The sequence below is a fragment of the Astyanax mexicanus genome, chromosome 9, assembly GCF_023375975.1.
Source record: "Astyanax mexicanus isolate ESR-SI-001 chromosome 9, AstMex3_surface, whole genome shotgun sequence".
In the NCBI taxonomy this organism is placed as follows: domain Eukaryota; kingdom Metazoa; phylum Chordata; class Actinopteri; order Characiformes; family Acestrorhamphidae; genus Astyanax; species Astyanax mexicanus.
In genome coordinates, this window is record NC_064416.1 from 44,989,647 (window position 1) to 45,015,447 (window position 25,801).

General features: G+C 39.5%; 1 protein-coding gene across 1 annotated transcript; it reads left to right on the forward strand.

Moving 5' to 3' along the window:
* Window positions 1–25,801, forward strand: zgc:158482 (hsFATP2a_ACSVL_like domain-containing protein). Its single transcript, XM_022687024.2, has 10 exons — window positions 1–603; window positions 6,503–6,712; window positions 7,457–7,615; window positions 9,085–9,209; window positions 14,357–14,551; window positions 15,868–15,958; window positions 17,578–17,776; window positions 21,126–21,223; window positions 21,314–21,441; window positions 22,782–25,801. The coding sequence occupies exons 1-10, from the start codon at window positions 114–116 to the stop codon at window positions 22,956–22,958; spliced, it is 1,872 nt and encodes a 623-aa protein (XP_022542745.1). The 5' UTR covers window positions 1–113; the 3' UTR covers window positions 22,959–25,801.

Genomic DNA, 25,801 nt, shown 5'->3' on the forward strand with positions numbered 1-25,801 from the left:
GTGTGTGTGTGTGTGTGTGTGTGTGGAGAGAGGAGAAAAACACACAGTTCTGTTCAGGTCCGCGAGCTCTGTTTTTGTCGCGAGCTCTGTTTTTGTCCCGAGCTCGCGCGGAGATGCTCGCGCCTTGCTGCGCCCTGGCCGCGCTGGGGCTCCTCGCGCTGGGGGTGCTCGCGCTGGTGTTCCGGGGGGTCTTCCCCTGCTGGTGGGCGGACGCGCTGTGCCTGAAGAACATCGTGCTGGTGCTCCTGCGCCTCTCGTGGCGCGCGAGGCTCCGCCCCCCGTTCCTGGCCGTGGATCGGTTCGAGGAGCAGGCCGCGCGCCAGCCCGCCAAAACCTTCCTCGTGTTCGAGCGCGAGACCGTCAGCTACAGCGCCGCCCACCGGCGCAGCAACCGCATAGCGCACGCGCTGCTGGCGCACTCCAGCCTGCGCGCGGGCCACACGGCGGCGCTGTTCCTGCGCAACGAGCCGGACTTCATCTGCGCGTGGCTCGCGCTCGCCAAGCTGGGGTGCACGGTGGCGCTGCTCAATGACAACATCCGGTCCGGGTCCCTCCTGCACTGCTTCCGGTGCAGCAGCGCCAAGGTGCTGATCACAAGTGCAGGTGAGAAACCGGCGCACGCACGGTGACCAGGGCCGTTTCAGGGCCTTTAAGTTTACAGATCTCCCACCCTGCTGATGCTCTTTTATGGGAGTGTGCACTCTTCGCTGTTAAAGGGGGAGATTGTGGCACTATTTATTAGTGATGGGCAGATGAAGCCTCATTGGGTGTATGGCACATTTCCCAAACTGTATCGACACTGTGTTGAAACTGTGTTGCTGTATCACTTAATGGCGACATCTGCTGGACTAAGAAAGTCATTGCAAGCAACTGCGCGAGGAAATGCATCGGTCACGTGGTTTTCCTTAAAATGATACGCGGTCCGACACAGGGGCTCGCCTTGTTTGCTCGGTGCATGCGCTGAAGTTTCAGTGTCGTCAGACCCATCGCTACCAAACGATACAGGAAGTGTATCGGTCACGTGGTTTTCCTTAACTTGATACGCGCACCGACACGGGGTTTCGCCTTGACAGCTCGGCGCATGTGTCGAGGTTTCAGAGTCGTCAGACCCATCACTACTATTTATTGTTCAGTGGGAAATCATGGCGCTATTTGTTATTGAGGGCGGAGATTGTGGCAATATTTGTTGTTGGAGCGGAGATTGTGGCACTGTTTGTTATTGAGGGTGGAGACCGTGGCACTGTTTGTTGTTGAGGGTGGAGATTGTGGCACTATTTGTTGTTGGGGTGGAGATTGTAGCACTATTTGTTTGGGTGGAGATCATGGTGCTTTTTGTTGTTGAGGGTGGAGATTGTGGCACTATTTATTGTTCAGTGGGAAATCATGGCGCTATTTGTTATTGAGGGCAGAGATTGTGGCAATATTTGTTGTTGGAGCGGAGATTGTGGCACTGTTTGTTATTGAGGGTGGAGACCGTGGCACTGTTTGTTGTTGAGGGTGGAGATTGTGGCACTATTTGTTGTTGGGGTGGAGATTGTAGCACTATTTGTTTGGGTGGAGATCATGGTGCTTTTTGTTGTTGAGGGTGGAGATTGTGGCACTATTTATTGTTCAGTGGGAAATCATGGCGCTATTTGTTATTGAGGGCAGAGATTGTGGCAATATTTGTTGTTGGAGCAGAGATTGTGGCACTGTTTGTTATTGAGGGTGGAGACCGTGGCACTATTTGTTGTTGGGGTGGAGATTGTAGCACTATTTGTTTGGGTGGAGATCATGGTGCTTTTTGTTGTTGAGGGCGGAGATTGTGGCACTATTTTTTGTTGGGGTGGAGATTGTAGCACTATTTGTTTGGGTGGAGATCATGGTGCTTCTTGTTGTTGAGGGTGGAGATTGTGGCGCTGTTTGTTGTTGGGGTGGAGATCGTGGCACTATTTGTTGTTGGGCAGGAGATTGTGGCGTTGTTTGTTGTTGGGGTGGAGATCATGGTGCTTTTTGTTGTTAGTTGTGGAGATTGTGGCGTTGTTTGTTGTTGGGCAGGAGATTGTGGCGTTGTTTGTTGTTGGGGTGGAGATCGTGGCACTATTTGTTGTTGGGCAGGAGATTGTGGCGTTGTTTGTTGTTGGGGTGGAGATCATGGTGCTTTTTGTTGTTGGTTGTGGAGATTGTGGCGTTGTTTGTTGTGTGAGTGTCTAGCGGCACCGTCATTGCTCACTCTCACTGCTGCATAATTATCGATGTCCGCAAAAGTATCGCGATAAAAAAAATTATTGCACGATAAGTTGATAACATAGTTATCGCGACAGGCCTAGTTAAGGGGGAGATCATGGCACTATTTATTGTAAAAGGCAGAGATCGTTGATCGTTTTTAATCGACTGACACATTTATTATAAGTCATGCAGTAATTATACTGAACTCACTTCCATAGATCAGGTAAAGCTTCAGCAGGTTTTCAACACACCATGCTACACTACATCCGAAAGGGTCAAATGGGCCAGAATGGCCTCCTGACATTTTGGTATGTAATTTGGTCCTGTGTGTGATGTTACGGGCAAAATATTAGGAGGACGTCCTCTGTGCTCTGAAATGTCAGTTCAGTGGAGACGTTCTGAGGACAGTCACTGACAGAAATAGCCAATCATGATCTGGTCATGACACACTGTTGCACTAATGGCAAGTTGGTTAGTTGACATTAACCAACATATGAGTCAATATAGGGTCATATATGCAGGGAAGTGTTTTAGCAACACAAATCAAACAACCAAAGAGCTAACGAGTAACATCGCCTTTATATTTGCTGAGGTTCTCTTTTTTTGGTCTTCTGCTCAATGTCCTATGACAAACATTAGCAGGATGTTCTCTGTATGAAATTACATTTCAAATCCAAAATAATCTTTCCAATTCTGCGGAGTACTCCTGGTTTTAACTGATATAAACACACCAGACCATTTCCAGTTTAACTGTGATTTATTCTCATGGTTAGTTACATTTGGACACACCTTCTTATTTAATGTTTTTATATTTTTTTCTACATTGTAAATGAATACTGAAGTGATCCAGACTATGAAGGAACACATAAGGAATCATGTTGTAACTTAAACATGTAAAACAAACATTTAGGTGCTCTTACCTGGGAAGCTGTTAACTTGCAGTATCCTTTGCAACAGAGGAAACTCTTGCTTTTCCTTTCCTATAATGGTCCTGATGAGAGCCAGTTTCATCATAACGTTTATGATGGTCTTTACGTTGACTGCTCTTGAGAACTAAGTTCTTTTTTTAAATGTTTCGGGTTCACTGACCCGATATATTTTTGATATATTTTGTATTATTCAATTGAGTAGTTCTTGCCATAATATGGATTAGAACATTACTAAAATAGAGCTATTCACTGTATACCTGTAACTCTACCTCTTCACTACTTTACAACTGATGCTCTCAAACACATTAAGTGACAAGACATTCAAGTAATTAACTCTTGATGAGTTCAGCACAGCTGTTAACTGAAAGCCTGAATTCCAGGTGACTCTACCTCATAAAACTGACTGAGAAAATTCAGCCAAGATGTGCAAAACTGTCATCTAAACAACAGGTGCTACTTTAAATAATCTAAAATATAAAACATTCTTTTTTTTTTACCATGTTTTTCTTCATAGCTTTGATAACATATAGCAGTATAATATTTATTTATTTATTTATTTATTTGAGTTTTTAAATTTCAGTAATTCAGTTAAAAACTTCATATATTATGTAGATTCGTAACACAGAGTGATCTATTTAAGATCTGTTATAATTGTTTATTTCTTTTAATGTTGATTGTGGCTTACAGCTAGTGAAAACCCGAGTGTCAGTGTTTTAGACGATTTTGATATTAAATAAGACAAACAATTTCTAGCATTTTTAGCTCGTCTGCATTCTTGGGTGCCTTCTGTTTTTTGGACAATTGTCAAGTCAGCAGATTGTGCAGCCTGCTGAACTGAGGGACCATTTAAAGGCTTAGGAAACCTTTGCAGGTGTGTTGTATTGATTAGCTGATTAGGTGTGTCACCATGAGGCCAATTTTAGATATCTATAGAGGAGCCATCATCTGTGCACCACGCTATCGTAACGGCAGGAAAAGTACCCTTTCGCAGTTCAAAACACACAATCATGGGTGTGTTTTGGGTGTAACGTGAAATATGATGATACCAATCAGTGTATCATTGGCCATTCCTTTAAGAGCCAGGTGCGCTCTGACTTTGGTGGATTGCTATTTTTTTAACAGTGTATCGCTTTTGCGTTTCTCATCAGAGAAAATGAACTAACCTGCTTATTCACGCTGTGAAGGTGCGTGATCAGGTAATTTACGGGAACAGCAATGTTATTTTATTTTGTATTTCGTATTTTGATTATTGTTGGTGTAAAAGTTGGGTTTGCACACTGTGGTGTGTCATTGTGTGTCTAATGCATGGGGGTGGTGCGTGTGATGCACTTGCGTTGCTAGGATAGTAGTGGACAACTGACTGTTGACTGTTGTCTTTGTTTTAATCAGTCAGCGGCACACCTGTGTTTCCTGGTGCCAAGATAGCAGTATGTCAGAAGTTTACCTGAACACAACTCCCAGCTTCCAGATATTCAGTTTACTTCTAGATATTTTTGTAAACTCTGTCTCTATGAATGACGCAGGTGCAACATGGGAAAAAGACTGTTTGTGGGGTGTAAGCTAGCAATGAGCAACTAAACACGCCTTGCGCAGGCTGTAAGAAAACGCCCTATGATTCTACAATATTAAAATTTTTCATAGAGATACTGACTTTTGGGTTTTTATTAGCTGTAAGCCATAATAATCAACATAAAAAAATAGTACCACAATGCAGTACCAATGCATCACCACGAAACACACAGAGCCAGGCAGCTAGTAGTAGCATCTGTGCTAGCCTTGCTAATGCTGACTAGCCATGTAGTTTGGATGAACATAGTGTCATTGCACAGTAAATAAACACAGCAGCACATGGCAGAACCAATACACAACAAACACTTGTATCTTCTGTTAGCTCTGAACAGAGTGTAGTGTTGGCTTAGCCTGTTACACACTCCAACATACTTTGACCTGCTTGTCCACAAAAGCCCCAGTGTGTAATCAGGTCAACATTAGACTTTAAAAAGAGATTTGCCAACAACTTTAACAAGAGTCTATCTTTAACTTTAACAGCTTCCTTTACACAACTAAATATTTTAAATAGTTCCATAAACACCATAACCAAACCTAAAATTCTCAAAATGTAAGTATTCAAAAGAGATTTCTCAAAAGCTCTATTGCACAAGTAAGACACAAGTTTAATCAGACATGATTCCTTTCTTTCTTTAGTTAACAAATACATTCAATTCGGTGTGCATTAAAATGATCCTTCAAGCTACAATAATAATATGTTTAAACAAGGCTACAGTTAATTATATTGCAATGTGCAGTAGCAGGAGCTCCTCTGATGAAGTACTGTTCTTATTTCTCTCCAGGACGGAGTGTTTGATTCCACAGAGCTGAGCTGCTGTTATGCTAACTGAATAGCATTAGCTAGCTAGCTCTGCTAGTATGCTTCTTTGGCTGTGCTGTTCTGCATAGCGCTCCGCAGCGCCTCTAGCATTGTGGCGTTATGTGAGAAATGCTTAGCAGGATAAACAGTCACTTACACCCAAGCAAGTGTACTCAACTTATTCTGTGGCAACGATTAGAAGACAATAATACAGATTATAACCGCAGTGATAATAAAGGTCAGTTGGTTAAAGGGAGTCAAACTAATTAAAAACAGGAGAATTTTACTTAAACATCAGAGTTTTGAACACAACACAGACACTGAGCTGCTACTTTTCTTCAACTGCTTTGTTATCTTATTAGGGACAGGAATTTTAATTCCAGCAGTATGTTACTGATATCTGTAAGGTAGTAACTTTAATTCTAGCATTATTGAACTTGTCTTGCACCTGTTTGTGTAGGTTCAGTGTTCCCAGCCTGGCAACCCAAATGAGCTGGGTGTGTAGGGGGTTGCTGGGTCTGCGGAGGGGTTGGTGGGTCAGAGGAGAGGTTGGCTGGTCTGTGGAGGGGTTGGCAGCTTTTTGGAGGGGTTGGCGGCTTTTTGGAGGGGTTGGCGGGTCTGCGGAGGGCCTGGCGGTTTGCGGAGGGGTTTGATGTGTCTGCGGAGGGGGCGGCGGGTCTGCGAAGGGGGCGGCGGGTCTGCGGAGGGGACGGCGGGTCTGCGGAGGGGACGGACGGGTCTGCGGAGGGGTTGGCGGGTCTGCGAAGGGATGGGCGGGTCTGCGGAGGGGATGGCGGGTCTGTGTTTACAGTGTGTAAAGTTTAAGAGATATATGTTTTATAAAATTGTTTAGCGCAATAAATTTATTGCGAGAATTTATTGTGACAGGCCTAGTTTGTAGCATGGACCTTCTTTATCAGGGTGATCATATACATTCAGAGACATGCTGTAGTGTTTTGTGTTTATGCTTGTTGTTCATGTTTGTTTGTTTGTTTAGAGCTGCAGGGAGTGGTCCAGGAGATCCTCGAGCCCTTGCGTGAGGATGGAGTGTGTGTGTTCGTCATGGCCCCGGAGTGTGTGTCCCCACACATGCAGAGTCTTACTGACAAAATGGAGAACGCGTCCGACTCGCCCATCCCTCGCTCACTACGAGCTAACGTCACACTCAGCGACCCTGGAGTTTACATTTACACATCTGGAACTACTGGTACACACAGGCACACACATTTATAAATATGAAACAGAGGCTGGAGAACAGTGCAACAACCCCCCCCCCACACACATATTTCTAAAAGCCATAATAACTATAATGTTATATTAAAATGTTAAGCTGCAAATATGCTCATTGTAAATTCATGTATTTTAGTACAATGTAAATATATAGAAAAGCTTAGTTGGCATATTGCTATATATCTTGGCAATGGAAAACACAGGTGCACCACTGACTGATTAGAACCCTGACAACAGTCAACCGTCAGACGTTCATTGCTATTTTGGCAACTCAGATGCACTCCCCACTGCCTACACCATTGCTCTTTACACACACATGGACATGCAGCAGAGCAAAACCCACCTTTTGTATCAACAATAAACAGAATACTCAATAAAAAGTTCCTCTGCTGCGAATCCACCAAAGTCAAAGTGCACCTGATTCTTAAAGGAAATGGCGAGTGACATGCTGATAGGTTAATTCCACGCCTTTTGTGCATTTTAAGCTATGCAAGGCATACTTTTCCCGTCATTGCGATAGCAAAGACACACTGACTTACCCCTAAATCATTCTGCAGTACACACACCTAATTTGCCTATAGTTTGCCTAAAATAGGGCCCTTAATTTGCCTCAAATGTTCACATATCTATTTTTTTCTGCAGTATGTTGTTATTAAATGTTAAGCATGTATTAAACAAAGCAGGACATAAAATACTCGTGTGTTTGTCGATGTGTTTTAAGGTCTACCTAAAGCAGCAGTGATCAGTCAGATGCGCCTGTTGGCTTCCCTGGCTGTGCTGCCGTCCATTGGTGTGACGGGTGATGATGTCATCTACGCGTGCCTACCGCTGTACCACACCGCCGGCTTCCTTATCAGCTTCATCAGCTGTTTTGACACAGGTGTTCGTCTGTGTGTGTGTGTTTGTTTGTTTGTTTGTGTGTGTTAAAACACCCAGTTTTAATAGGACTCAGTTTTACAAAAGCATCTTAGCATTAAGACCATCATCACACTGAGTGTGATGATGTCATCTTTGTGCTAAAATGCTTTTGGGAGATCAACCCCAGGTACATTTTAATTAAAGTGTCTGTAATGATCCATAATGGATCCCACTATTTAATAGACTCTTGACAATATGTTATTTCAATTAATCAAATGATCTAGGATTTGTGTTGATCTGCGTATAATAATATAATAAGTATTATTATTTTTTTATTTCAGGGTAGTTTTGATGCTTTTTAAATAAGAATATTGTAATGTGCTGAGTTACTAAGTTTAACTGGGGAGCTTTATTGGATGAAATAAACTAAATATAATATAGCTGTATATTCTAACCTACCTGAGGAAACGTGCCATCAGCTGTGTGTGTGTGTTTATGTTTTTATTGACAGAAAGTGAGCGCCAGAGAGACTTTAGCACAGTGATGCTGCTTCAACAGTTTGGAGGAAAATGAAGCAGCGTGTGTATATATATATGTGTGTGTGTGTGAGTGTGTGTATGTGTAAGCCTATAGAAGTGTAATCTCTTAAACTGTTACTTTCCAGCTAGGTTAAAGTTCATAGACGTGTGTGTCAGGGAGATGTACAGCTTCCTAAAGAGACAACTATCCTGCACTTTTACTACAATTCACAGTGCTTAACTATATTATAATACACTACACAACACTTCCCTCCCTGTACTACACAATACACTATTTTACACTACACTTCCATGCACTACGCTTCACAATACTACATTCATTACTACACTACACTGCACTACATTGCAATACACAACTGTATTCTACCCTACACTGTGGTACCCTACACAACCCAGCGCTACACAGTCGTGCACTACACTATTATACACTATAAGATAGATAGATAGATATATAGATAGATATGTAGATAGATAGATATAGATAGATAAAGATAGATAGATACTTTATTGATCCCAGAAGGGAAGTTCTAGACATCCAGCAGCAGGTATGTAAAGGACACAAAGTTACAAAAGGATAAAATATAACGATACATATAAATACAATAAAATAAAACATAGAATGTACAGTGTATAAGTACAGTCTTTAGTGTGTGTGTGTAATTGAGAATGGAGGTAGTGCAGTTGAACACAATAGACAGTGAACACCAGTTGATGTGCATAAAGTGAGGATAACTGATGTCAGTTATACACACTGACCTGCAGATTCTAATATCCTAATCTACACTACACAATACTAGCCTACAACACACATCACTACTTTTATATATATATATACTGCCAGTACTATCTTACACTAGCACACACACTACACTGTGTAGAATGACGCTCCTACACATTTATATCACTCTCTTCTTCTGTTTAATAATAAATTATTCTCTAATAATATTTTAAGGTTCCACAATAATTCTGAAGAGGAAGTTCTCAGTGTCTCAGTTCTGGAAGGACTGCAGGAAGCACAACGTGACAGTGATCCAGTACATCGGAGAAGTCATGCGCTACCTCTGTAACACACCCAAGGTAAGACACACACACACACTCAGCCTAGCACATGTGGGCGATCAGATACACACCCGGGGTCCCGAAATATCACTGGGCTAAGCACGTCACCCCAACATGTACAGTCCTCTGATCTCTTCAGTGCAGCAGTGTGAACTGAGTTCACTGGAGGGCTCAAGTTAAAGGAGGTGTTTGTCTCATTCGCTTGAGAGGCTGATCTTAAAGAGGCTTTTCAGAAATTCTGGCTCTGTCTCAGATTCCTGAAAACAGTCCGAAAAGAAGGAGGATTACTGCTGAGGCATTCTGTTTATTCTACTAATAGACTTAACACACATATACAGCTGAAACAAACATGTGCAACTGAAACTCACCCACTAAAAATCAATTAGGCTAACTTCAACGTTTTACCAAAAATAAACTACCCAAAGCTAAAACTAATTTACTAATAAACTGCTAATCAAAACTAGACAGCTTACTAAAACTAGTTAATCAAAAACAGTAAGTTAACCATATTTTCATTTTTATTATCTTTTGTTTATCTAGTAAACCTATTCTGCAGTGTATCACAGCCAATCCTGACGAATTAAGCAATATTACATGAGAGGTTTATGCTATAACATGTAATACTGGCACTGCAGTTTCAATATTACACATTATAACACAAACCTCAAGTGTATTATTGAGATTATACCACAGGTCCGTTATTACTGGTTATTTAAAGATTTTGAGTTAAGAGGACAAAAAAATACGATCTGTTTGGTTATAAACACACGCGTCAAAATAGTTACTGCTCTGTTTGTAGCTGCGCTGTTTGGTTTGTAAACGCTGTATCGTTGCTAGGATACCTGTATGTGGTGGAGTAATACATAGAAAGCTTCGGTTACAGTGCGTTACCGGCTGATAACGGCGCTCATAGAACGCCTCTCAGCCAATCACATTCGCAACTAACTGTGGTTATAATATAATATATTATAGAGTATATAATGAAAATCTAAATAATAAAAGCCAGGTTAACAAACTAAATCTCAGTTTTAAGCTTTAAATGCTTCAATGTAAATCAATAGCTACATATAAAAGCAAAACCATGCTGGTAAGCTAGATAGTTAACTAGCTCTTTGCCCAGCAATAGTGTATGTTATATTTGATTTAAGTAATGCATGGTGAAGCTGGTCATATTAGTAATGTTGGAAATCAGTTTGTTCAACCTTGATCATACTGGTCCTACCTCCTGGATTTTAGCTGACTTCACCCTCAGCTCAAATCTGAAAAATGCTAAAAAAAATGAATGAAAAAAATCGGAGGAGTAGTTTGGAAGGGGCACTGGGTGATGTATGGGTTTAGAGACGGGGCAGGAGGGAGAGCTGATTGGGCTGAGCAGTGTCTCAGGCAGAAACTACCACAATAAAATTCATTTTCAAAGGTTAGAAAATGTTTCTAAAGATTTTAAACAGGACTGGTATGTTTTATAACTTTGGATTTACACATTTTATTCCATTGCTATTAGAAACAAATATATAGTTTAGGGTTTAGTGGCTCTTTAGTCTAAGCTAAACTGACCACACTTTATACTTTATATGTGATGCGTTTTCAATCATAGACTACAGACTACTGAATAGCAGTTGCACAGTGAGGTTTCTGTGCTTTAAACAGGCTTTGTTCACTCTTTAAGGGCAAACATGTCTGTGAATGAGTGCCTCTGTGTGTGTGTGTGTGTGTGTGTGTCTGTGAATGTATATGTGTGTGTCTCTGCTTGTGTGTGTGTGAATATGTGGGTGTAGCATTGCAGTTCACAGTGGAATGTGAGCAGCTGTTTCTCTTTCAGTGAAAGTTTGACCCCAGCATGCAGCTGGCTGGTGACAGACGTTAAAATGCTAAAAAAAATACTGTACGTTTTCCTCTGTCCCACCCTCCTCTACTCCCAAAGTATATAGGATTTGGTAATGTTTGTATAGTTTTGGTTGTATATGTATATGTAATCAATAGCCTAGTAGCTTAAAATTTAATTTCAGATCCAGTGACACAACATCGAAATACTCTAAAGAGCTGGATTTAAGAGAATTTCCTAAATGAGATTAATGAAGCTGTGCTTCCACTGCTCTGCTAACTTGGTGTCTGTATGAAAGGGGTGGTTATTTATCTCCTGTAGAAGGCAGAGGGGTCATGTTGGGGGGTTTTGTCGGTGAGGGGTGTATAGGATGGGTTGTGGAATGCGGGACGGTTGGTTACTGGGTGCGGCTGGCTGTCTTTTGGGGCTGAAACTGAATCTCGGGGTAGCATGTGGTCTCTGGCCTTAAGGACTCATGTGATCACAGCGTTGGGCAGAAGTGAAGGAGCGCATGAGCCGCGATCTGGGAATAGAGTCGGCCTTTACTTAGAAACTCCACACACACACACGGCATGAAACCCAATCGCCTCAGTCCGTTCTGCAGGGCTAGTTCGTGTTTCCTTCGAGGTTTTGGACTGAAGTTGTACTGTAAAATATCCCACCCTGGTTGTGTGTGTGTGTGTGTGTGTGTGTGTGTGCGTGTGCATGCATGTGTGTACTTGTGTAAATGTGGATACACAGATATTTGACCTTCCTATTCTGTACTAATAATAATACTGCTTGTTTTTATATTGAATAATAAATCAAAAGATATAATCTACAGTATAGGGTCTCACCACATATGTTAATTAAATCCTGATATATTATCTAAAGTAGAGTATTGATTGAGCAATATAATGATTTTATGGTAATGGCCCCCCTACAGATTTCTTTAAGAAACACATTTTAATATCAGACAAAGATAACCTGAGTAAATATAAAAAGCCATTTTTGAATGAACAGAAAAAGAAATCTAGCCAAACTAAAATTCATGGTTCCATCAATTACATCATGTTTTTGAGGTCCTAAAGAAGCAAAGCAGCCCCAGATCATCACAATACCACCACCATGTTTGACTTTAGGGAAACCTTCCAAATAGTTCCACTTTTGTCTCATCACTCTAAAGAATATTTACCCAAAGTCCTGAAGATCATCATTATTGGCCAATGTGAGGCCAGTTGTTTTTTTTTGTTGTTTTGAGTTGTTCATGCCCTTTTGGAGTATTTTCAGTCGGCCGGTCACTCCTGGGAAGGTTCACCAGTGTTTCATGTTTTCTCCATTAGTGAATAATAGCTCTTACTGTGGTTTTCTTGAGTCTCAAAGCTTTCGAAATGGCTTTGTAACCTTTTATCCAGACTGATAGATGATCAATGACTGTTTTATTTTTTGGTGATTTTTTTTAGATTGAGGCATTTCTTGATTTCTTGATTCTACAGGTCTGGCAGTGATCAGGTCTGGTTGTGGTTAGTAGTGAAATTAAACTCAGCTTTCTCAAAAGTGTGATTAATCTTAGTTAATTTATGGGGGTGCAATTACTTTTTTGTAATTAATTTTACTCAGGTTATCTTTTTCTAATATTTAAGTTTGTTTGATAATATAAAAAAATAATGAAAAAAAGTATGAAAAATGGGAAAAACTAAAGAAATCTTTAAGGGGCAAATACTTTTTCACACCACTGTATAAGATTAAGATATTAGCCTGTATATAGTGCTTTCTTTTAGTTTTGCAATTTCTCTAAAATATGACAAAAAGAAAACACAATAAAAGTACATGTTTTAAATAATAGTATGTCAGGCATCATTACAACCAAAAATAAATAAAGAAGTTAACACAACCATAAAGTTTTGCTCCATTTGTCTGGATTTTCTAAAAATCTATATTTATGTATAACAGTATATACAAAATATAAAGAAAATTATTGGGACACCTGCTCAAATACTACTACTTCTCAAATAAGGTGTGAATCAAAGAGTTTATCCTGCTTTTGTTGGAATAACTGTCTCTACTGTCCAGAAAATACTTAACTGCATTGCTCTGAGAATTTGTGAAATGAGTGATAGTGAGGTCACCACTGTACCTCGCCCCCAACTCATACCAAAAGTATTGTTCCAAAAAGGTATTGCTTATTTGCTCTAGAAGTACTGCCACTATGATCAGGAGATTGCTGGTTTGAATCCTGTTCATGTAGCTTGCCATCTGCTACCAGAGCCCTGAAAGAGCACAATTGGCCTTGCTCTCTCTGGGTGGGTAGATGGCGCTCTCTTCCCACATCACTCTAAAGGGTGATGTCGATCAGCACAAGGCTGCATCTGTGAGCTGATGTATCAGAACCAAGTCGCTGCGCTTTCCTCAAAGCGTTAGCCCTGTGATGCTACTCAGCAATGCTTCATCAGCAACAGTTTAAAAAGAGCCACCACCACAAGTGCTAGTGTTCACCCTCCTGGTGGGGGTGGGGCATCACTAGTGATAGGGGGACTCCTAATAAGTGGGTTGTGTAATTGGCTGTGTAAATTGGGGAGAAAAAAAATACAAAAAACATTTGGCAATAATTGCCCTATTTTAACGATTTATAAAGGAGCAGTCAAGGAGCACTGTACAGCTTGATTTTGGGCATGTCAGTGTATCTTTGCTATTGTAATGACGGGAAAAGTATGCCTTCCCTGCCTCCAAATGCACAAACTAAACTAAACTAATTCTCTTAATTAATCATGGGTGTTTTTTGGGTATAACCATATAAATAAATAAACCAATCAGTGTGTCACTTGCTCTTTCTTTTAAAAGTCAAGTGTGTTCTGACTTTGGCGGATTGATATTTTAATGGTGCAACTCTTCTGTGCTTCTCAGCAGTGGAAACTGACCTGCTCTTTCATGCTGTGAAAGTGTGTGAGCAGATAATTTACAGGAACATTAATGGTATTTTATTAGTATTCTGTATATTGTTGGTGTAAAAGTTGGGTTTGTGGTGCTGAGTGTCCATTTGATTGTAACGAGCGGTGGTGTAGGCGTGGCGCGCCTGCATTGCCAAGACAGAAATGAACGTCTGGCCGTTGACTGTTGTCAGGGTTGTAATCAGTCAGTGGTGCACCTGTGTTTTCTGTTGCCAAGGTAGTAATATGCCAGAAATATACCGGAACACACCTCACTTCCTGACCACCACGCCCATCAATGTAAATATATTCACAAGCGCCGGTGCTATTTAAACGATGCAGGCAGAAGGCAGTAAAATAGACTGTTGGCGGGGTGTAAGATGCAATAAGCATCGGGAAGCTGTTTTTCTTTAGTTTGCTTGTTTGTTTATCTGCAGGCAGAGGATGATAAAGAGCACAAAGTGCGTATGGCCATTGGGAACGGACTGAGAGCGGACGTGTGGAAAGAATTCCTCTCCAGGTTTGGGAAGATTGATGTGAGGGAGTTTTACGCCTCCACTGAGGGAAACATGGGCTTCATTAATTACACTGGAAAGATCGGAGCTATTGGACGAGCGAACTTCCTGTTAAGGGTGAGACACTTTACTATAATGATCAAAACTGTCAGCATCTTTATTTCTAAGTTCACAGTTTGACACTTAATAAAAATACAGTAAAATACATTTAAGTTTGTGGTTGTAAGGTGGCAAAATGTGCAAGCAATTGTACAGTATATATCAGTTTTGCTGTAGTTTAGATATATAGGTATCTCTCATTCTAGTTTAGAATTCTCTTTCTGTTCTCTGGATGAAGCACACACACAGACACACACACACCCACTCACAAACACTCAGAGATGGATAGTAATGTGCTACATTTACTCTGTTGCATTTACTTATGTAACGATTCTGAGCCAGGATGCAAAAAAAATGCAAGTCGATTTTAATTTTTCAAGACAAAAAAAGAACAAACACTGAAACAAAAAAACAAAGACAATAAAACAAACAAATAAAGGACTATTAAAGACTAACAAACAAAGAAGTAAAAGAAGCAAACAACAGCGGTCTTGAGTGCTGCCACTATGAGCGGGAGGTCGCAGGTTTGAACCCCCGCTCATGCAGCTTTACCATCAAGCTGCCGGCGCTCAGAGGGAGCACAATTGGCCTTGCTCCCTCCAGGTGGGTAGATGGCGCTATCTCCCCACATCACTAAAGGATGATGTCCACAGTACAGGGCGTCTGTGAGCTGATGTATCAGAACCGAGTTGCTGTGCTTTCCTCCGAGTGCGCTGTGATGCTACTCTGTAATGCTACATCAGCAGCAGCTCGAAAAGAAGCGGCGTCTGACTTCACATGTATCAGAGGAGGCATTTAACTCCACTCCAAACAGGGTCTAACACAATGGAGTCAAACAAAAAGCACAACAGAAAACAAAGAAACACACACACACACACACACACACACACACATATATATATATATATATATATATATATATATATATATGTATATTGTTAAAATATGTTTTATGTTATGGATATATGTTAAAAAATATACTTTTACTATGTTATATTTATCTCCGTTCCTCCCGTTGCATTTGTAAGCAATTTTTATTTTAACTCACATTTATTTTGCTTTATTTATACGCATAAATAATGATAATGATGATTAAATGGGATTGAGGATGCAGAACTCAGTACTAGAGTGCTGTTTTACTGAAAACTTTCCTACTTTTACTCAAGTAATAATTAAAATGATCACTCTTACTTCTACTCGAGTAAGTATTATTGTGAAGTAACAGTATTTGGTAATAGTACACACACTACAGATCACTGTAAAGTAAGTAGTAGGTGATTGGTGTGTGTGTGTGTGTAAGAGAGTGTGACTGAGAGTGTAATGTTGATTTGCAGAAGCTGTTTCCGTTCGCTTTGATTAAATACGACACGCAGAGAGACGAACCCGTCCGAGACGCCAGCGGCAGGTGCATCAGAGTCCGGACAGGTGAGTCACATCTTCTCAAACCTTTACAAGCAAACCTTTACTGTTGTGCAAAAACATTTCGTCTTCTTTTTTATTTTTTTATTTTATTTAATTTTATTTTTTCCTTTTTTTTTAATTTTTTCCCATTTTCTCCCCAATTTACACGGCCAATTACCCAACCCACTCATTAGGACTCCCCCTATCACTAGTAATGCCCCAACACACCAGGAGGGTGAAGACTAACACATGCTTCCTCTGATACATGTGAAGTCAGCCACCGCTTCTTTTCGAGCTGCTGCTGATGCAGCATTGCCGAGTAGCCAGCGCGCTTGGAGGAAAGCACAGCGGTTCGGCTCCGGTACATCAGCTCACAGACGCCCTGTGCTGCAGACATCACCATAGGAGTGATGTGGGGAGAGAGCGCCATCTAGCGCTATCTCATGGCAAAGCTGCATGAGCTGGGGTTCGAACCTGCGACCTCCCGCTCATAGTGGCAGCGCCTTAGACCGCTGGACCACTCGGCGCCCCTTTTTTTATTTTTTAAGCTGTTTGTAATCTTCAATTACTCCAGTTGATCAGTTGTAAAGTAGTGGTTTTAAGAGCTAACAGTGTCTCATTATCTCAGTATTTGGCAACAATATCAAACAATATTCAGATCTGTCCTCAAGCTAAATGTGCTACATAGAAGAATCTAAAGTGTAAAACTTTTTTCTGGTCTAACACATTTTTTTGTTTTATAGAATAATTATGCGTGTGTTTCTGTATAGCTTTAGTATAGTCTTTAATATTAAATCTACAATAAAAAAAAAAACATAAAAAAATAGTAAAACACATTGTGTCCAAACTTTTGACTGGTACTGTGCATAAAGACAGAAAAAAACAGGATTTATCCAACAAAGCACAGAAAGTAAGGGAATTTATGTTTGGTAGATTATTTCTTTGTTGTTTATTCATTTGCTCCTCTTCTAAAATTGTTTTAAAAAAAAACAGTTTAAAATACTTTCTTTGCAAAAAGTGATTAAGGTGATTAATTTAGATTAATTAATTACGGTGCACTTTAAGGCGCACTTAAAACCCTTTAATTTTCCTAAAAAATCCTCAGTGTACTTTATAATCCGATGCCCCTTAAATATCAATTCTACCAGTCAGGTATTAAGGAGCAGTAAAGCCACATCGCTAAAGTACAGAGTTATACAGGAGTTTTAGTTTAGTTCTCCAGCATTGAGGCTGTAGCAGTATTAGCATTAGCCGTCATCACCGTTTTGAGGTGAGTGAATTGGAACTAGACTGTAGCTTGAACGTTTACCGTGTTATAACAAGCTACGTGGGACGAACTGCTAGCTCATATCACCCTGGCTTACCTGAACACTCAGGGTTCCTCAGTGTAGCGCTGTCGGGTGGCATTAGCCGCTAACCACGGCTAGCTGTTAGCTGCTAATGATAATGATCATGCTAATGCTGCTGCACCCTGCCTTAGTGGAAGCTTACTGTAAATAAATGCAAGCTTACTGTGTGACAACCCTGTTCCTTACTTTTGTCGCTTAAAATGAGCCAGAACAATTAGTAGTAGTAGTACATTTATATCATGACCTCTGTCTGTGTGTGTGTGTGTGTGTGTGTGTGTGTGTGTGTGTGTGTAGGTGAAACTGGTCTCCTGGTGGTGAAGATAACGAAGCTGGCTCCATTCAGAGGCTATGCTGGGAATCCGGAGCAGACGGAGAAGAAGAGGCTGAGGGACGTTTTTGAGAAGGGAGATGTTTATTTTAACAGTGGAGACCTGATGAGAATGGACCAAGATGACTTCATCTACTTCCAGGATCGAATTGGAGACACTTTCAGGTGCGTCTCTGTCACATAAACCCCTTTCACTCCTTCCCATGGTGTCCCCACTTCTGCTGTTTGATCCTTTACATCTAAACCTGTTTCTGCCTTCAACTTTTTCACATTTTGTCACCTCACAACCACAAACCTAAATGTATTTTATTGAGATTTTTTGTGACAGACAAATTATGAGTAGCTCATAATTGTGAAGTGGAACAAAAACGATCCATGGAATTCAATGTGCAAAAGTGTCTACAGCGGTTGGATAATGAAACTGAAACACCTGGTTTTAGATCACAATAATTGATTGTGGTGACGGACAGTTCTGGTGGAAACAGGAGAGTTGAGGTGCACATTGAATTCTGCGTGATTTGATCAGCTGTGGTTTTATGTTTTTTTTGGATACAATCCGGGTTAGCACCCGAACATCCCTTTCAGACAGCTTCCTCTTACAGCGTCCACAGTTAATCCTGTTGGATGTGATTGGTTCTTCTTGGTGGTATGCTGACAATACCCTGGATACCGTGGCTCTTGATGCATCACAAAGACTTGCTACCTTGGTCACAGATGCTTCAGCAAGACGTGCTCCAACAATTTGTCCTCTTTTGAACTCTGGTATGTCACTCATAATGTTATAGTGTGCATTGCAATATTTAGAGCAGAACAGTGCTCTTACCCTGCTAATTGAACCTTCACACTCTGCTCTTACTGGTGCAATGTGCAATTAATGAAGATTGACTTCAGGCTGCTCCAATTTAGCCATGAAACCTCCCACACTAAAATGACAGGTGTTTCAGTTTCATTGTCCAACCCCTGTATATCAATACTTAGTAAAGCCACATTTCACTGCAATGACAGCTGTACGTCTTTTGAGGTATGTTACAGTTGTCCTGTTGACAGATTCTCCCACATGAGTTGTGGATTTCTGCATCTCCTCCAGAGTGACCATGGGCCTCTTGGCTGCTGCTGTCTGTTAGTTTGGGTAGACGGCCATGTATTGGTAGTTTTGCAGAATCTATATTTGAATTATGGATTGAACAGTACCGCTTGGAATGCTTAAAGCGTGGGATATTTAAACAAGAATGGAGTTTAACTGTTAACACATTTAAAATATTTATTAATTTATCATTTTTATAATTATATATATTTTTAAAACAGGGTGTGTTTTTGGTGGTATTGTTTAGTACAGACAGGGTTTTGTGTGTATTGTAGATGCAGGTGTGTCAGAATGAGACTCATCTTCAAAACATTTCCCTTTTATGATTTTTGTCCCGTGTGGTTGCTTCCCCCTACTGCTCACACTCAGTAACAGTCTTGTTCAAATTCTTCAAGATAGTACAGATGTAACCACAGTTTATTATTATACTGGTTTGTAATGATAGAAATGTAGCATTATTTCAGTGTATTTTTAGATCAGACAGAATAGATTATTTTTTGAAAACAGCTAACATTAGCGAATAATAGCCAAATGTCTCACTGTTCAATGAATGCATTCGTTTTGAGCTGGAATATCTGTATATAGAAATATTTTTTCTCTACTGTGTGTTTCTTTAGCTGTCAAAAAATGAATTTGTCTTGATTTAATTCTCAAAACGTTTTTTTAGTTCTAGTCAAAGGTGTAAAAAAGTATATGCATTCATTACTCTGTAAGTAGAAGTATATATACTAGTGTTTAAAATACTTTGAAAGTAAAAGTAATGTAAAATGGCATTAAGAACAAAAGCTTAGGCCACACCACAGATTCCTATAGTGCACATTTTTCTAAAAGTCATAATAACTCTAATGTTAAATTATTAAAATGTTAATGTTGATAATATAATCTGGGATTTTGCACTAGGCTGTTCCCTGTTTGAGCTGCATATATGCTGATTGTAAATGAATGTATTTTAGTAGAATATAGTAAATATTTTAAAGAAGTTTAGTTGGACTGGAGTTTATCTGGAGTTCTCTTGAGTCTCTGCACGGATCATCTTCATACTAGACTACATACGTCTGCTATGTTCATGCTGAAGTGAAGTCCTTACTGATGTAAGGACAAATGTCTCTAATGTTTTGATGGTTTGCAGTTGTAATTAAAATCTAGCATCTTCCAAACATCCTTTGCCAACATAATATTGACAAAGAAAACATATAGTTTTGAGGTATAGGGACTAAAAAACATCTGCTAAACTTCATAATATTAATGTCCGTGCAGCATAAAACTAAGGGCTTAGGATCAGAGGTTGGACTGCAAACAACAACAAAAAAAAAACCTGTAAATGACTGTAAATTAATTTAAGGAGAGTTTCCAGACTGTTATGTACAGGAGACAGGTGTGTTATTTTAAACCTCTTTTTTCAGCAGATATATAAACATAAAACTGTTAAACACAGAATTTTACATATTTTATCAAATATTCCTTCCATAGCTGTATTGTCCACTATCTGGTCAAATTTAAATAGCTTAAAGCAAGAAGCTGCTTAAACCTATGGTATGAATTATTCCTGGGGAGAGAACTAAGGTTAGCGGAGAGCTAGCTAACATTAGTGTACAGCTAGCTAACGTTACTGGGGAGAGAACTAAGGTTAACAGGCAGCTAGCTAACATTAGCGTACAGCTAGCTAACGTTACTGGGGAGAGAACTAAGGTTAACAGGCAGCTAGCTAACATTAGCGTACAGCTAGCTAACGTTACTGGGGAGAGAACTAAGGTTAACAGGCAGCTAGCTAACATTAGCGTACAGCTAGCTAACGTTACTGGGGAGAGAACTAAGGTTAACAGGCAGCTAGCTAACATTAGCGTACAGCTAGCTAACATTAGCGTACAGCTAGCTACCGTTACTGGGGAGAGAACTAAGGTTAGCGGAGTTAACATTAGCGGAGAGCTAGCTAACATACTAATGTTAGCGGAAAGTTAGCTATATTAGCGGTGATAAAACTAGCTAGCTAACCTGCTAACATGTTCTGCATCACAATGGAACAAAATTGATAAAGAAAATTGATAACAAATGGGAAAAGTTAAGTTTTAATTTTCAATACAATAAATTATTTTCTGATTAAGCAGTTATCACTACATTTTGGATCTTAAAGGATATTTATTGAGGTCTTAAAAAGGTCTTAAAAAACATTAAATTTAACTTTAAAAAAAATAAAGCAGGAATGGAGCAAGTGTATTTAATAAACTCTTTTAAAGTACTCTATGCCTCGTTTTGAATGGCAGGATCCTCAGAATTGTAACTGCACTGTAAGCCAATTGGGAGAATCAACTAAAAGCTCTAAATTTAGGAATGCCTTGGGTAAATGGAGGTGGGATATTTAACAAAAGTGCATACTCTTTATCATATTTTACACAAGACTGCAGGTGTTTAGGTGTTGTGGTTTGTGCTCAGGTGGAAAGGAGAGAACGTTGCCACGACTGAAGTCTCTGACATCATCACCCAGGTGGATTTCATTAAAGAGGGAAATGTTTACGGAGTTCAAGTTCCAGGTACGAAAGAAACCACCTCACACACTGTGTGTTTATACAGACATGTGTACATGTATATGACTGTGTGTGTGTGTGTGTGTGTGTATGTAGGTCATGAGGGAAGAATTGGAATGGCAGCGGTGGCGGTGAAAGAGGCAGAGTTTGATTGCACAAAGATGTTTAACCATGTCAGAAAACACCTTCCAAGCTACGCTCAGCCACGCTTTCTACGATTACAGGTAAACACACTCTGTATACAGGTAAAATACATACAGCTAAAATTACAGTGATCAAGAAATCCACAGCTCAGGTGTGAGTGTCTGTCCACACTCTTCAGGCACAGGTAACAGTATTAGACGTTATCCTGACGTAAAATGTTTGTCATCTGAGTTCATGACCAACATTTAACCTGAAATACTGTGTTCAAATAAAACTTTTGGCCTAAATGCAAAGCCTTTAGCTATGTGTGGCAGAAAAGTAACACTGCTCCTCACCCTGAACACACCACATCCCCACTGTGAAACATGGTGGTGGGAGCATCATGCCTTGCTGATGCTTTTCTTCAGCAAGGACATCAGGGAACCTGGTCAGAGTTCATGGGAAGATTTATGGACATAAATGCAGTTCAATTCTGGAAGAAAGCCTGTTGAAGGCTGCAAAAGACTTGAGACCTTCCAGCAAGACAATGACCCTAAACATACAGCCAGAGCTACAGTGGAGTGATTTAAATCAGAGAATATTCATGTGTTAGAATGATCCAGTCAAAGTCCTGACCTAAATCCGGTTGAGCTTCTGTGGAGAGACATGAATATTGCTCTAGACACTCTAGAGCAGGGGTCGGCAATAGGCAGCCCAAGCATGAAACATCTGGCTTGTTAGATTTTTTATACTATAATTAACCATAATAAAAAAAATAAAAAATAAATGCTTTTCTGGTTTCTCCTTTCTTCTTGAGTTTACCTGCTTTGAGATCAACTGTTCTGTAATTTGCTTCTGTAATCGCTTACCACAGTGCTAGCCAGAGTGAGCAAGTGAGTTAACACAACTGGGAGTTAGTGTTCTCCTCCAAGCGTGTTCAACCTTCCAATTACTTTTTTTTTGTGGCAGTTTAAAAAGTCATGGTGATCATCTGTACGTATTTACTGAATAATTTTTTCTTCTACATTTTACTTCAGTACATATTTTGGATGGATCTAATCATTTTACTCTGATACATTGTTTATGTGCTGCATCGTTATTCGTTACAGTTATAAAAATGTTAGGAATCACACTAAACCTACATTATCACTAAAACCAGAATAGGAGATGATCTGCACTGTCCTTGGGTTTGATTAAGCTGCTCATCACTGAGTGAATCAAGAGATATAAAGAGATCTTACTACTTTTACTTTTTTTAAGTAAAAGTAGCAATACTTAAGTACAATACGTACAAAAAATGTACTTTTACTTAGATGTGGAGCTTAAAGAACACTTCAACTTCTACTCAAGTCACTTTTTTGATAGAGAAATTGAAATTTAACCGAGTTGTGTTATCAGTTATTGAACATCAGTAATGTGTGTGTGTTTGTGATCTGTACAGAGTGCAGTGGAGTTGACTGGTACGTTTAAGCAGGTGAAGATGAAGCTGGTGAAGGAGGGATTTGACCCGGCTGGAATCTCAGAGCCTCTTTTCTTCCTGAGTGAATCTGAACAAAACTACGTTCCTCTGACTAAAACCATCTATGACAGTATCGTTACAGGCAGCATCAGACTCTAAATCATCTTTAGCTCTCAGATTAAAGAGAACACACAATTTATATACGTCTTAAACCTTCAGAACATCTGACTGATCTAAAATGTACTGTAGCCTCAACAGGAAATGAACCCAATGGTACTGTGTGTTCAATCTGACAGGTGAGTTACTGCTCCAGGTATATCAGATCATTTGTTTTTTAGCTTCAGATCCAGCTGAGTATTTAGGCTAGGGCTGGGCGATATGGATAAAAAATAATATCTTAATATATACGATATATATCTCAATATTTTTAAGGTTATAACAAAAAGACACTTCTGAGAAAAAACTATGTATTCCACATTTTATACAGGATATTTTATTATTCAGCTTATTAAGCTAGTAACATGCCTTGTCTTGTATATGGGCTACTGGTGTAGGTGATACAAAACCCTTTTTTCTGCAGTAAAATAAATTATTTTACCTTCTGAGGGTTTGAAATCTCCTACAGGACACTTGGAGAAGCTGCCTGTTTTCTCTCTACTCCACTTAATAACTCTAACCCAGATCAGTAACAGGAATCAACCCAAATACTGCATGTTTAAAAAACAGACGTAAAAAATAGCCAAACATAAAGAAACTAAAGGGTTGGAGGACATAAACTGTTTGATTTGTATGCAGGATTTGTATTGATTTCAAAATTAAGTTCAGGAAAAAGTCAAATTTATGATTCTATTCTTTATATTTTGACATTTCAGATTTTACTTGACTATTTTTCTACATATTTCTATTACAATTACAATTATGATTTTTAGTAACATTCCTTATGAAACCTGAAAGCTTTTTATGTAATGCTTAAGTAGAAATCCTCAAGATTTAGTGGTGTAATGTCAGGTCGAAAATTGACAAAAATCCAGGCCTGGGGTTTTAAAAATAAAAAGGGCAGTTTGTGTTTTACTTTTTTATTTTCTATAAATCTGAGCTGAAAAAGTCTTAAGGAGCGAGTGAGGGAACGAGTCTGGGCGAGGTGAAGCTGTGCAGGGATATATATGAAATAAGAGGCAGACTATAGGAGCCAATTGGAAACGCAACATAGTCTATATCAATATAAATAATAGTGCATTTTCTTATATCTCGATATATTCTCGATATATCGCCCAGCCCTAATTTAGACCCATCTGACTGAATGCTGTTTACACTGACATGCTATATGCTGATATAGATATACATATTTATATTAAGAGCCTTAAAGTGAGACTAGACAACCTGGTATAACTTTAAAAACAAATATGACATTTATGACATTTTCTTTTATTAAAATTTGTTTAGCTAATTGGTTCTTTCACAGACTGGTCAGAGCTTCAAATCCTCTTTTTAACTGAACAAGTTAAATAAAACAATAGATCTATTAAAACTAAGAAAATAAATAAATATTAGCTTAAAATTGTTACAACCTTAGCTAGGGCTGGGCGATATGGATCAAAAACTATATCTCAATATTTCTTTTCTGAATTGCAATATACAATATATATCTCGATATTTTTTTCATTCCATAAGGTAATATCAAAAAGATACTTTTGAGACAAAGCTACATGTTACAAATTTTATATTGGTACTTTAATATTTTAGTGCCGTATCCTGTATATTAGAGTAGCCTAGCAGTTCTAGCAGCATTTTATATAATCAACAACTGAAAGTCATTTCAACTTATACTAATTATAAATGTATAGATATTAAACAATTCCTCAAATGAAATCTTTTTTTCCACTAAAAGTAGCTTAAAAACAAGGGATATATGAAAAATTACATTGTGCTTTTGGAAAAAGCGCATCTGAAGAAAAAGTAAATAAAAAGTGCAGTTTGAGTTTTCTGTAAATCTGGGCTGAAACCGATTCAGGTCTATTCTCATACCCATGTGAAGGAGCCGATTGGTCAGTTCAGGTTAGAGTGGGTGTGTCTGCTCTAAAGATCAGTGTTTAGTTCAGTGGTGATGCTTCAGAACACGAGACGTGCTGCTGTTTTACTGAAAAGTTGGGTTCCGCCATCACTGTGTGTGTTTTTATAGAGAACGGCGTCTGAATGAGCTTCATGTCTCTCCTCTGTGCGCCACTTTATTTAGAAGGCAGGCGATTGGTCTTTGAGTTTCCTGCACTGCAAAACCTCCGTCAACGGCTAGTTAAGTTAAAAATAAACCCTGTAGAAATGAACTAGTTCTCAATAGTGGACCAGCTCCGCCTATTACTGACCCCCGCTCTACAAAATACCTTATTCTGCTGCTCATCTGACTCGCTGAATCCAAACCTGGAAAATCTCGATATATTAAATATTAGGAGAAACATTAGGTTTCTCTGTCGCCTGCTCTCTCTCTCTCTCCCTGCTCTCGCTGCCTGACTGCTGCTGACTGCGGTGGGGGAGGGGTAGTGTGTTTAGTGAGGAAGGGAGGCAGGGCTCATCTTATATCGCATATGAAAATATATTGATATTTTTAAAAAATCTCGATATATCGCCCAGCCCTAACCTTAGCCCATGTTTGTCATGTTTCTCCTTCTTTTTGTGTTTTTTTTCTATTCTTGTCCTCTGCTCTTGCTAGTCTTCCCTTGTCTGCTTATATTGCTAGCTATGTTCTCTTTAAGCACATGGCTCTGATTAGTTTCATGTCATCCATGTTTCCACCTGTGTCTCATTTGTAACCCCGCCCCCTCATTATCCTTCCCAGGTGTTCCTTGTCTGTGTTTATATACCCCATTTTTTTAACCTACAGTGGATTTTAAAGAAGCTTGGCCAGCATTGAGCCTCTGTATTAGCATGACCAGTGTCAATTGGTCCTTTTTTGGCATACAATAAATACATTACATTAGCAAATATCTGTTTGAAATATCGGTCAAATC

Bases quoted from the DNA above. Each gene is read 5' to 3' on its own strand.
- zgc:158482 (XM_022687024.2), top strand. From the start codon at position 114: ATGCTCGCGCCTTGCTGCGCCCTGGCCGCGCTGGGGCTCCTCGCGCTG. The intron at 9,210-14,356 runs GTAAGACACACA...GTTTATCTGCAG, and splicing joins ACCTCTGTAACACACCCAAG to GCAGAGGATGATAAAGAGCA. The intron at 14,552-15,867 runs GTGAGACACTTT...GTTGATTTGCAG, and splicing joins GAGCGAACTTCCTGTTAAGG to AAGCTGTTTCCGTTCGCTTT.